We start from the raw sequence: 13,902 nt of genomic DNA on the forward strand, positions 1-13,902 counted from the left end.
AGGATAGTTAGCACAGACCCACTGATCATAATGTTCTTATTAACAGACCATTCACACTTCTATCAATTGTGGGTGGAGTCCACACTCCAAAGTAATATATACATAGTGAATCTCCAACAATTGCGTTTTGTCATTTAATTTTTGTTTCTTTTTAGTATTTCTAGTAATACAGACCTGGGTGAAACACTGAAATACAACGTCACATATATTATGAATGTCTGTACTTTACACTTGGTACTGTGTGTTTTTGTTTCTAGGCGACAGAAATGCTCGTTCACAATGCCCAGAATCTGATGCAATCTGTCAAGGAGACAGTGAGAGAAGCTGAAGCTGCTTCCATCAAGATCCGGACCGATGCTGGATTCACCCTGCGCTGGGCCAGAAAGACTCCCTGGTACCAGTAAACTCCCTCTATGGGATATTTGAATTTGAAGCAAAAGAGAATATGAACACCAGAAATGATTTTTATGTTTTGAGATTTAGAAGAATGTTTGCAGAATGACAGGGTTTGTATAAAAATAAAAAGTAAATGAAAACTATGTATTAAATGTGTTATGAGAAATTCTGTTAATTAGAGACATTTTGTGTATTTGTATTCAGATATGCAAATTTAATGGAGAACGTCTTTCTTTTCTAAACCACACTAAGTGGCCTGCCTCAGAATTTACTTAATTATTTTTCACCTGTGCCTGAAACAAAGTCTTTTAACAGGGTAGAATATATCATTAGAAGGAAATCCATCTATATTACAAGGTGCGTTTTCTAAATAGTTGGGAATAACAATATACTGTAATTTGGATTACCATTTCCATATATACTCAGCTGACCTATACAAATGTTAATAGAATAAACGTCTTCCTTTTATATATCACATACCACCACACCAGTTTATAAGAAAAAAATCCCCCAGATTTGTATGCTTTTGAGATTTTTATAAACAGGCTTTGTTTTACATTGCTGTATTCACTGCAAAGAACTGGGATTTACGTCTAAAAGCAATCAGTTTATAATATATAGTATACCCTGATACTGATGTAATACAGCCATCATTGTAGCAGATTGTTACATTAAGATTAGCTATACTGTTTAATTATTCTTATTTAAATATGTATTATAAAAAATATATAGTGTAGTGCTGCAAGATAGAAGCTGACTTTCACCCACTGTCAGAATGTGGGGAGAAAAGCAGGTCCGGCCTCTCATGGGGTTGATATGGACTTGTATTGTACTCCTATACTATACTATACTATATATATATATATATATATATATATATATATATATATTTATTACTGCAATTAGACCATTTTAGCTGATTGGATCATTTAATTTTGTGAGGGATTACAAAAAGATATTCCATAACTGTGTGTGTGTATAAGCTGTGTTCACAAAATATCCTACTTTTCTAAAACACTGTGCTTAATGTGATATTTGTACTCCAAGGATGGGTGGAGATTGTTAAACATTTGCTGTTAAAGCACTGAATTGTAATGTAGCTGAATACTTTACATTTGCCATTTTAATTAATATCTCAGCGTCATTGAAAGTTATGCCAAAGGTCCCCCCCCTCCTTTTTTCTGCATTTACTGTATAATGCCGTCCCAATATTTGTACAACAGACAGTTGGATAAATTAAGCTTTTGCTGCTTTTAAAAATGCATTTAATATTGAAATTAAATATTAGGACTTTTCTTTTTAGAAAATGTGGTGCAAAAGTACAGTAAATTTGGCCAATAGTCACATACAAATACTTTAAAGTATGAAAACACTTAACTGGGAAATGCTAATTTCATAGCACAGACTCAGATCAAGGTTTCTAATTCAATCACAAGCGTATTGTACATGTTAAACTGTTGAGAATAATGCAGGATTGTTTATGCAAAGTAGTTGTACAAGGTTTTAATCAAAGCTGAACTTTGAACAATATTCATTAGAAATACCACAATTAATGAAAAACAGGATAAAAACTACATTTGGAATACTGTAATTAAAACTGATAACTTGTGTTGCAATTTTAAGGAAACCCTACACTAACACATTTTAGCCTTATTTTCCTAATTGTATGAAAAACCTACTGCAATTTGAATGTAAATAAACTTATATGGTCTTATTTTACAGTATGCCATTTGATTTAAAATGTGCCTTTTACATTTGAAAAAGATGATTAAAAACATTTATAGATTTAAATCTCTAAATTTGCTTGATGCAGACAGGCATGGATAATTAAGGACAGATATTGAATAATCCACACAATTCTATGTAGCATCTGAAGGTAAAGTGAACTGGTCCTTCTGGATACTCCTTGATCATCGTTATATCTTGTAGTATGTTTTGATGTTGCCACTTCTGAGTTCAAATGTAGACTTGTTTGCTGCCTTGTGTCACTCACTGCATTTTTATAATAAAATATTTTATAACATTGAAACTTTTGCATTTTTTTGATTTTGTGTTTGTGGAATTTGAGATGAGTGACAACATCCTACAGTTAGTTTTTTAAAAGTGTAACCAATTCATTTTTCTAAGTGGAATACTTACAACACAGGGCAACAGATGCCAAATACATTTTTTTTGGAAGGAAAGAATAAACACAATCTTTATTAAACATGCTTTATAAAACAAATTTAAGAAAAGAATTGTTGTTTCCCTTTATTCTTGTATTATGAACAACCTACTATATTGTGCTAAGATTGCAAAATGATAATGTGTAAATAAAGTACATTTAAAATAGTGTTATAAGAGAAGCACTCGCATCACAGGCTGGTTAGTATTGTGTCTACTCCAATTGAAATATTACATAAAGAATACAAATCAAAAAGGACAAGCATGATTGTTGTTGGGGAATGGTTCAACAGGATAAGGCAACTGTTTTGGGCATATTAAAGAGGCTCATAAATGGCAGTATATTTCCAGAAACACAAAATTAGTTATTTTCTTTAGGCAAATGCCATGTAACTGCTTACAGCATGAAAACAAACAGCAATATGTTTAGAAATATAATGGTGCAACACAGGACACATTGTAATATACATTGTTATTGCATGCAAAACTACTTGGCTGCCAAGGATACGATTGTGCTTAAGTGTACAGAGGTTTAAAAAGTTTACATACTGTATGGTTAGATAATCAGATAAATATTGACAATACACTGTACCCCCAGGGAAATGTGCACAATATGCTAAAGGGAATAAAACTAAATTATATTTAGCATTTTGGCTATAGCTATTTGGATTCAGGTAGCATAAGTGACCCTTAATGTGCCAGCATTTCTCCAGCCCTCTCAGTGGAACATGTACACTTTGGCACTATACTTTATGTTCTAACTTGGAACTTTCCTGCTTTGGTGACATACTTAACTCCTTTGAATGGTTTGTACTTCTCTCCAAACATATCTAGACGATTCACTTTTATACCTAAATAAGAAAAGACCAATTAACATCTAAAATATCATGCAACAGACAGGTTGGTTGCACTACTGAATAGTTACAAGATACAATTTTATATCTGACATAAATGCTAAGTTTTGTTTTAGCTCAGAAATGTTCTGTAGAACCAACTTGTACAATATTGTAAATCTGGTACCCTGTATCTGATTACAGCACAATGATCACTTCAGTAAATAACAGCTACTTGAAATACTTTAATACTGTATTAAAAAGCTGATAAAATGTCACTTTAAAGATTTGAATCTTACTAATCACGATCGCCATTGGTAGACCTAGGCAGAATTACACTACAAACTGCATTAACATTGTTACTTGTCACGCACGCTTCCTCCACTCTCTTTTCTTACCTGAAATTGCAAGCTGCTGGATTCTGAACTGAATATTCAGATTGGGATTCTCCTCTGGTTTTGGAGCCCCAGACTGTAAACAGATTACTCCCTTAAGATTTGGTATTTTCTGAGGGTTTATCTTTCCAATATCCCAAGTTAAAATCTGAAGGGGGAAAAAAAGGCAAACATTTATGATCGTTTATAGGTTCAAATAATTCTATGGTAACTGCATAAAAGGCAGTATTTTATCCGAGTCCTAGCAACTGTTCATATATTACAGTATCTGTATTTTCACACTCGTTGTTTTATGAAGTACCTTTGTGACTGGGTCATATGTGTAGGTGCCTTGGGTTGGAGTTAGATTCATATTAAGCACCACTTTTGGCATGTGGACTGTCATTATAACTCCTTCCACACTCTTTCCCATGGTCTGCTTCAGTCCGACAGTAACATCAAAACGCCCTGATGATCCACTTTCCTTAAAATTAATATTGTGGTTCACATATACTGGGATTGCAACCAAACTGGAAAAAAAATGTGAAAGTAAGTAATATTAGAAAAACAAAGTCACTCGGAAATTATTTACTTGTTCAACTACCTTTCAAATGTCAATGGAAGAATAGAAGATACAGTTGGGCAGTAGTCCATGTTTAACAAAAATGTCCATGACATATACCGATGCAAGAAGAAGTAACAGCATACATGTTCCATAAACTTATCTGCATAAATTAAACAGCAAAACAAACTGGACAGTACGAACAGTGTTTTTATGGATTAATAAGTATGACATTATCTATTAGTTTGAATAGATGTCAATATTATGCAATAAACGTTAAATAACACTTGGGTGGAAAAAATTAAGATTTGGTTCATATCATCAAGATTCATCAGATTAAGTGTTGCTGCATAACAGGTTGGGTAAACGGTGAGTATTGAGCAACAAACTGATCTGTTAATAGTGAAAATCAGAAATATCCAAACGATTGGGATTTACTTGTTGTATTAATTTCTTAACTGTTTTAATGTGTTAACAGACCAAGTATTATTCTCATTACACCCTTGGCCAGTTTTAGTTGTTAACTCACTTCTGGGAGCCGACATGGTAATCCATCAGGCGGAAATTTCCATCCGGGGGAATGAAGGAGAGAACTCGCTCTGACTCCCAGCGCTTGAAGCGGACACAGGGGTGGAAACTGACATCATCCAAAAGCCTGGGGTTCTGTGGTGACATTTAGATACATGTAATTGGTATATAAGCATATTAAACTAGCTGGCTCACATTCATTATACAGCACAATGGCCATGATCTGAACATTTAACAGTCACAATGCACATTGATTTCTCATCAGGGCAGGTTTTACATGGCATCAGTGAACTGGCAAACTGCGATCTTAGCAGTTATTAGACAATAACATTTGTTTGTGTAAATCGCCTCGATGAAGTTCTTTAAACTTTAAGAGATTACAGTTACAAACTGCACTGTACGCATGTTTCACATCTCAAGAAGGGGATCATTTAAGTTCATTTATAAGAAAACAAATCCACCATACACTGTATAAACTTGGGTTTAATTCCAAACAATATAACAATGAATAGTGTTTTTGTCAAAAGCAAATAACAGATTGTTTGCTTGCAAAACATATGTTAATCAAGTAATGCTATTAAATAATGTATAGTGGTTACTGACATTAATGTAATACATCTATCAGCAATCTCTTGTTATAATATATATTCAAAAAGTTTTACCGTATCAACAGTGATACAGTACATACCATAAATGATAATGTCAGGTCAGGCATCCCAGACAGCTTGATAGAAGCATCTATAACACCCTGGATTTCTGCAAACACTGTTGAACCTGACAAAAAAAACCATTAGTTTATATATATATATATATATATATATATATATATATATATATATATATATATATATATATATATAAAAAATCAATCACTTCTGAGACATAATTTTAGTAAGCTAGTGTATAAATTTTGTAATCCCCAATTCCAGTGAAACACAGGATTTATCATTCCCCCTTTATCAGAAAACCCATACATACTTTACTGAAAATGTTAATATGCACAATTTAAAAGCAGGAATGCAGAACATTTTCACCCAGCTGTCTGAATGCTGTACCTACCTGATTTGTCTAGAATAGCATCAATTTCTTCAACAACATCAAAGTAGGCTTCATTATTTGTGTACTTCACTTCAGCCCTTCTCCAGGGGACAATGGAGAGCTGTCCAGTAGGCAATGTCTCTCCAACATTACTGCTTCCTGATTTTAAAAAAAAGTGTAATATAAAACATTAAATTAAAAAAAATAATAAATATATATATATATATATATATATATATATATATATATATATATATATATATTAATATTATATATATATATATAGAAATAAGATGATCATGTTTTTTGTAGCATTAAAAAGAAACTTCCAATCAGACAAACATGACAAAAATATATATATATATATATATATATATATATATATATATATATATATATATATATATATATATATATATATTATATATATATATACAGTATATATATATATATATATATATTTTTTTTTTGGGCCATATTCATAACACATTTACCACTAGGCTAAAAATGAAAATGAGCAAGAAACTACCAAGATGCATGTGAAGGATCCTAAATATGCATCCTGAGTTATTCATTTTACGCTTTATAAAATTGCACATTTGGTTTTCTCTCTGGAAAACATGGCCCTTTGCAAAAAGTTAAGTTCAGGTTGAATTTATTCTAAACATACAAATGTCTGGCTTACCTGTAATGGAATTGACAACAGATCGCAGAATTGTTGGAGGCCTGATAAGTTCTTTCAGTATGTTGGATTCTGTAGCCAAAGGAAACCCATTATCTAGCATCTCCTCCAGAAGCTCATATACTGTAACTACATTCTCCTTAATGGCAGCTTCGGAACACTCACCAAAGTAATCCTGATTAGAGAGACACACAAAAGCACATTTAATATTTACCGAAAACAAAATCACAGCAGGTGTTGAAGTCTATATTCCTTTTATTAAGTAAAAAAAAAAAAAAAACTGAACTCTGATCAATGTTTAAAATACAGTGATAGAGTTTGGGGGAATGTTATATATGTAAAGTCTGTAAGACCCAGAATATTGCAGTTTATACCCTTTAAGGCAGGGGTGTCAGACTCAGTTCCAGGAGGGCCGCAGTGTCTTCTGGCTTTTGTTCCACCCGAGCTCTATTACTTAATTGGTCTAATTATTTGATTAACTGGACACATTTAACACTTCGGGCCTCAAAATGTTTCACAGGGAGTGTACCTTGAATCAAGTGCATTTTTAAAATCATCAACTGTAAAAGACCTTGATATATTAAATATGTAAAATTCAACAAATAACTAGATCAATTATATTAATTGAGAGCTTACGTTGGCATGAAAGCCAGAAGACCCTGTGGCCCTCGAGGACTGGAGTTTGATACCCCTGCTTTAAGGTGAGATGGGCTTTGAAGTGAAGAGGAAAATGTAGTCTTTGTTGTTTAACTAGGAAGAGAAATACCACATTTCCCAGAATGCCTCTGTGACCACAGAATGCCACGTATTGGAAACTTACTGAGTTTCTGAATGAGGCACACCTATCTGTAACTGGTTTTATGACTCGGGTTGTTTGTGTGAAAGCTGAGACCCGCCTTTAGACCAGATTACTGTGTGCTGAAAAGCTTTTGAAACCTGGTGATAAATATTAAATGTTTTCTTCTCTGTTGGTTTTAACATTGTTTCACTTGAATCAGTAAACGCTTTAGCCGTTAAAAATATAATTAAATAAAGTTTAGGTAGTGCGCCAGCTCAAAGCCCGTTTAAAAATAAATAAAATTATACATCCAACCTGCAAAGGGGTGCTTGTAAAAATAAGCAAAAAAGTTATCAGTCACATGCAGAAAGTACGCATTGTCACATTACCTTTTTAATCTCTAAATACAACTACCTATGCTTCTACAATGTTTCCACATACAGAACAGTATATCGCTTTGTAAAATAGTGATCTAACTGGACTAGCTCCTATCTGTGTTCTACAGCCCACACACTCACTTACACCAAGCAGAGCAAGCTTAGCATGCAGTAAAGAGAACAAAAGTCAAAGGCAGTAAGGTATGAGCAGGCCACAGATAAATACCAAGTCCTCTAGCAGTCTGTGCTGGCCTGGGAAATACCTTTTTCTTTTTAACTTCAAAAAAGTTATTGCATTATTATGCAGCCTGTTCTTGGCAGGTTTTAAAAATTGCTTGGCTGCAGGGTTACATTCACGCAATGGTTATTTGTGGGCCACAGTCAATTCAAATGTACTATGAATAAAAAACACTTTGTACAGAAGATTTGAAATACTCCACTATTTAGAAGGGTGTCAAGAAACAGCAAAAGTGAAGTTGTAGCTTGTTTTTTTACCACTGCAGCATGGGGGTCATTTATCTTTGATGTGAACTGGTCATCTATGGCAGCGTCTCAAAAATCTGATCCAATACTTATATTAATTGAATTACATTTTTTGTATACCCTATTATATAGCTACATCAGCACCAGCACCAGACTGCAGAATTTATACACATTTATACATAATCTACCGAAACAATCAATCCTTTCAATGACCAGCAAAATGACACACCCGAAACATCGCTACTACCCGATGCAGGAACTCAATAACAAAGAGTGGCGGCACTTCGGTCTGGATGACAGCCACAAAGAAGACTTTGTCCTGGTAGATGCTGATGAGGTAGTGGTGAGGTGTGGGGATGACGGGGGGCACATTTTCCACATCGACAGCCTTCTCTTGGGCTTCAAAGAAATAGTCGCATACCGAGCGGCTGACCACACTCTTCCAGTGCTTCTCCAGAAATATGTCGCCAGCAGAGTTGATGAGAAACAGGCTGTGAATCATTTTGTTTTGGCTGAAATAATGTAAAAAAAAATAACATTAATACAATGATAATTATTATAATAAAGATATAATTATAACGACCTTCATATCGTGATAAGTATCGTATTGTGACATTGTATTGGTTACACCTCTACTTATTTATGGATTCCATAAATAATATCACCTAAATATTTAATTTGTTGTGATAATGAATGTATCAGAAGCACATTCATAGATTTAAATAGGTGTGTGTGTCTCTATAGTCGCCGATAAACAATGCAAACGGTAAATACTGAATGGAAAAAAAATGAACTTATTAAACAAATAATATAATTATTTATTCAAATCCGAGTCACTTTGTAACTATACAAAAAATTATATAACACTAACAAACTTAATTTTAAAAAACTGTATTTTGTTAATAGTTCAGCAGCGAAACAATAAAGTGGTTCTCGCAGGTTTCTACAACTTGCACTGCTGAGACTACGAACGAGTACGCTGTGTAAGTAACTCAACTGCAAGCTAGTTATCGCACAAAGTTAATTAATGTATGGTGAATAAGTGTTCTTCCATATAGCTATACTGTATGTTTAACTTTTCTGTGAAAACTGTCTGTAAATAGAACAAAAATAATAAGAAAAAGAAGATACCCCTAACTCCAGTTCCTGTTTCCCATGAAGGACTTCACTCCCAGCTGTGTTGCTGTGGCAAATATGGCTGCAAGGACCACAAACAACTGGCGTCTATTTTAATGCCAAACTGAACCTCGAATAAAATATATACACATATTTCATATTAGTGTAATTGTTCTTTTAAAATACACTATCAAGTGTCGATGTCTTTGGTTTTTTCACGTATGTAGTGAACCATTATGGCAATGCATGAAGCCTACTACGTTACACAGCAAGGCAGTAGGAAGACATGCAACGTTTAGATGTATTATTTGTTTAAGACAAACAAGAGAAGGATACATCAAAGCTACGACTGACGGATAAGCAGTTACGTTGCACAGTACCACAGTTATTATTATAGATAGCTACCGGCATGTACAGAACTAGAAACTATGATGTTGGCAACCGTTACCCCAGAGAGACCTAAAAAGTAAACACAAAATATGTAGTAACTTTGCTTTATCCCAACACACATTATAAAATGAGGTAAAGATAGTGTATTCCTTCTTACTCGGCATCAGTTCCGGTCACACCAAATAAACCTGAAGCGAGGTGGCAATGGCGCGGATTTACACTGTTGTCTATATAAGTGCCTTTAAATTTTATTATGGGGAAAATAATATAATGGATTTAATTATGCTGTTAAATTTGCTGTTAATTTCACTGTTTGACAATTATGGTTTTTCATTGTCGGTGTTTAATTCAGGCATTGTCTGTGGTCCGCAAAGACCTCAATACTTTTGTATTCTCTTTTTCGTTTCGGCTCCGAGTCTCATTGAAGGTTGTTGTGGCGTGCGGTAAAGATGGCAGCAGAGGAACCTCAAGCTAAAAAACTCAAACTTGAAGAAAAAGAACTAAGGTAATAACATGCCTAATAATTCAATTTAAACAGTGTAAGAATGTGCAATGTTCCAACGTACGGTCCTGACTTCATTCCTCGCATTTCAATGTTTTGCACCAAGGCGGGAACTATGTTTGACCAATTTTATTTCATTTTGATAAACGGGTTTTTAATGTATTTTATTTGTGCGTATACTTTAACTGTGTGTGTGTGTGTGTGTGTGTGTGTTTTAAAATGGTTTATTGCACTTACAATATACCTTAGACTGTTGGTATGGTATGTTGTAAACTTCACGTGGGTAAGATCCGCATGTTGTTCCCACGTGTCTTTTTGTTATGTGTGTGTGGGTGCGCGCCGCATTAAATTGGTTGGCCTGTCGGTGAAATACACAAACCACCCCTGTGTCTCTTAATTTAATATTTTGAATTGTTCAGTCCAATAACATGTATCCAAAAGTCAAGAGTCAACATGGACATACACGGGCGTTTATTCGGAATTGTTTAAATCTATCATTAAAATAACCATGTTAAAATTGTACTTAGATCAATTAAATTGCTTTAACGTTTAATATGTGCACCACACGTCCTAAATTTGTTAATGACATTGTGTTCCTTTTTACTTAAGATATTTCACTACTGAAATAGACACCCAACATTAACAATACGTGACTGCCCACGATACCTGACTTGTGGGGTAACCTAGATGTAGAATTCACCAAGTGGCACCCCTTTGTTCTGTTTTATCTAACAAGAAAGAGACGCGCGTCCAAGTGTATGAAACCCAAATGTAGCTTGTCCGGATTTGAATCTTACCTGAAGCTTCCTAAAAGCACGACTTTAAGTAAGCAGTAAATTACATAATTAAAAACCAGGTTTAGGGTATCGTTGCAGGTATAATTCAAAGGCTAAAGCACCTTATGCAGCAGCGTTTGAGCATGCATTGTATTCTACCAAGTAAAAGAGAAAAATACAGCACCTTTGCAAAAAAAAGTGTAATTGTAGGACACAAACTAAATGGCATTACCGTAACCACCTACATCTTCTTTTGATACATTTTGCTCCACCCCCTTCTGATCTATCCAATCAACTCGAGCGGGGCGGGGGTTCCGGTTTCCCAAGCAAATTGATACAGAAAAGCACGTTATGTATTGGAAATTAGCACAGGTTACAGCGGAGCAGAAAGCGTTTGCTTGTGAAACAACTTGTCAACAGGACTACCCAGGGATCAAATTTATTAGCAAGCATGCCAGCTTTAAGGTAACGATTTAAAGTGACAGTACTATAAAGATTGCATTTACAGTTTTGATAGCTAACGATATATATATATATAGCACGCAATATGTAATGTATTAGACCAGGGGTCTATATCATATGATCATTTCTAAGTATTATAATAATACTACACTGTTGTTTCTTTTGTACCTCTGAGTGTTTACGTATTTTGTTCGTCAGCATATTTTGAGTTCCCTCTTACTGTATTCGTGCTAGTGTATATAACATTAAAATGTGGTCTTGATTATGCAATTTCCTGAGAGAGGAATTTAAATGTTAATGCAGGACGTATATTATATAAAATGTAATTTCTTTTCAGGCTTGACTTTAGAATTTCTGAATGATTCATATGTGTTATTTATTTTTGAATTGCATAATTGTTGCCTTTGCGGAACACATTGGTCTTAAAAACAGAAGGCAAGCACGCACAGTTTAAACGATTGACAGCTAACGTGTACTTGCATGTTAACAACAACGGACGTATATCTTTAGCTTCATTATTAAGTACACGTGTGGAAAAGGCAAGCTGATTTTACAGTGTCAGGCGGTTTTTAGGTTATGCGGCGGCACAGTGAAACTAGAAAATGGAACAACGTTTGGGGTTTTTTTTTGTTTTGTTTTGTTTTTAAAAGAAATGTACACCTGTTTTTACCAACCACTGAGTGCTGCATTCTTTATCCTATACGCCCAAAGAACACATGGGATGGAAGTGTCAGGCTACGTGTGGATGGCCAGACTGTGTTTTTTTTTTTTTGTTTTTTTTTTAAGGAGTGGGCAGGCTGCTTCAGGCCCCCAGGGTTTTGCTTTTTGTACTGTACTTTTGCAAACCTTTGATTTCTTGTCGATTTTATTTACTTTAATGTATTGGTCAATGTCAAGGAAAGTACGATACTGCCTTCAGAACGCAGCAAGAGTACTAGTGAACTGACTCGTTATTGAAAAGAGACAAATACTGTATTTAGAATAGCATAAATCAGCTGTACATCTAAAAACCCAAAGCAAAATAAACATCTACTATGTTATGTGATGGCTTTATTCATATTAAAAAAGATGATGTCACCCTCTGATCCTTTTAATGGATGAATTCTAGGAATGTTCTAACTAAAAGCGGCTGATTGACTTTGCAGAGAAGGGGAGATATATTGTTTAACAAATCTAAAGTTTATGCTACAAATCCACAGAAAACTGTTGCGTCGTCAATGAAACCAGTCAGAACAATTCAGCAGAAAAGCAAATGCCACTTTATTATGCAGCAATAATTTCAACAAGTAGTTAATTATTGTGTTAGACATTTCAAACATAATACTTAGGAAAGGACTTGCTATTCCAGTTTAGCATTTCAAATTGTTAAAGAAAAGTAATACAGTTATACATTAACAATGTAAATTAAATAAAAATATCATAATTACAAATTCAATTCCACAAACATCCCTGCTTCTGTTTTTATTTCACATTTCTTCTGGACAGGTTCAAGAACAGCAATTTTATCATCAATTACACTGATGTTCGATGTAAACTCGCATTTAGATGTAAACATACATTTTGCCTGAGTACTTCTCTCAAACTGATCGCTGGCAATGATATTTAGTTCTTCTGTTTTAGGTTCAACAAAATGATCAATAACTTTATTTTCCGTTGCTGGTTCACATTCCTTAGTTTTTTTCATTTAAATTTTTCTAATGCCACTTTCATCTAAAACATAGTCTTCACTACTATCTTAACTTATATCAGACAAATGTGTTTGTAAGTGAGAGTTCAAACTCAAACCACAATGCGAGAGACAAACTTTTTTTTTTTTTTTTTTATTTAGTAGTTGCCATTTTTTTTATTTTCTCCCAATTTAGAATATCCAATTATTTTTAGGCTCAGCTCACCACTACCACCCCCGCACTGACTCGGGAGGGCGAAGACAAACACACGCTGTCCTCTGAAGCATGTGACGTCAGCCGACCGCTTCTTTTCACACTGCGGACTCACCATGCAGCCACCTCAGAGCTTCGAGCGTCGGAGGACAATGCAGCTCTGGGCAGCTTACAGGCAAGCTCGCAGGCGCCCGGCCAGACTACAGGGGTCGCTGGTGTGTGGTGAGCCGAGGACACCCTGACTGACCTAAGCCCTCCCCCCGGGCGGTGCTCGGCTAATTGTGCGCCGCCCCCTGGGAGCTCCCATCCACAGTCGGCAGTGGAATATCCTGGACTCAAACCAGCGACGTCCAGGCTATTGGGCTCAACCTACACTCCACGCAGAGCGCCTTTACTGGATGCACCACTCAGGAGCCCACAAGAGACAAACATTTTAACTGTTTGAAGTGTAACAAAAGAGCAAAAACCAAATCCAATTACCATATCGGCGTATGTCACATTTTAGTCTTGCATACACAGTATTTAGAGGTCTAGGCTGTCTGTCTGTCACACTGGAATTCTG

At 34.9% G+C, this 13,902-nt stretch overlaps 3 protein-coding genes across 12 annotated transcripts in view; 2 read left to right on the forward strand and 1 right to left on the reverse strand.

The window, feature by feature from the left end:
• Nucleotides 1-2,425, forward strand: part of LOC117415756 (vinculin-like) — a 35,087-nt gene extending 32,662 nt beyond the window's left edge. For all 4 annotated transcript variants that reach the window (XM_034026522.3, XM_059026340.1, XM_034026523.3 and 1 more), the window contains one exon: nucleotides 258-2,425. In XM_034026522.3, coding sequence (XP_033882413.1) covers nucleotides 258-404 — 147 coding nt within the window. In that variant the 3' untranslated portion in view covers nucleotides 405-2,425. The remainder of the gene's footprint in view (nucleotides 1-257) is intronic.
• Nucleotides 2,426-2,631: 206 nt separating this feature from the next.
• LOC117415757 (AP-3 complex subunit mu-1) lies at nucleotides 2,632-11,202 on the reverse strand. 4 transcript variants are annotated; one of them, XM_034922166.2, is made up of 10 exons: nucleotides 9,878-9,918; nucleotides 9,346-9,460; nucleotides 8,444-8,726; nucleotides 6,580-6,751; nucleotides 5,916-6,053; nucleotides 5,545-5,630; nucleotides 4,858-4,991; nucleotides 4,089-4,296; nucleotides 3,791-3,935; nucleotides 2,632-3,410 (listed from the first exon to the last, which is right to left on the reverse strand). In XM_034922166.2, the coding sequence occupies exons 3-10, from the start codon at nucleotides 8,714-8,716 to the stop codon at nucleotides 3,310-3,312; spliced, it is 1,257 nt and encodes a 418-aa protein (XP_034778057.2). In that variant the 5' UTR covers nucleotides 8,717-8,726; nucleotides 9,346-9,460; nucleotides 9,878-9,918; the 3' UTR covers nucleotides 2,632-3,309. The 4 variants fall into 4 exon arrangements, with proteins under 4 accessions (XP_034778057.2, XP_058882326.1, XP_058882329.1 ...); XM_059026343.1 differs by having other exon boundaries at nucleotides 9,347-9,412; nucleotides 9,878-9,914; XM_059026346.1 differs by lacking the exons at nucleotides 9,346-9,460; nucleotides 9,878-9,918 and adding an exon at nucleotides 11,020-11,202.
• The window catches only part of LOC117415758 (adenosine kinase-like), a 126,768-nt gene continuing 122,763 nt past the window's right edge, over nucleotides 9,898-13,902 (forward strand). The window contains exon 1 of one of the 4 annotated variants that reach the window (XM_034026529.3): nucleotides 9,898-10,225. In XM_034026529.3, the coding sequence (XP_033882420.1) occupies nucleotides 10,170-10,225 (56 nt within the window). In that variant the 5' untranslated portion in view covers nucleotides 9,898-10,169. Of the gene's footprint in view, nucleotides 10,226-11,315; nucleotides 11,464-13,902 lie in introns of those variants that run through there. The other 3 variants (XM_034922167.2, XM_034026531.3, XM_034026532.3) reach the window with 3 other exon arrangements.

This window comes from Acipenser ruthenus, chromosome 7 (genome assembly GCF_902713425.1).
Source record: "Acipenser ruthenus chromosome 7, fAciRut3.2 maternal haplotype, whole genome shotgun sequence".
NCBI lineage: Eukaryota > Metazoa > Chordata > Actinopteri > Acipenseriformes > Acipenseridae > Acipenser > Acipenser ruthenus.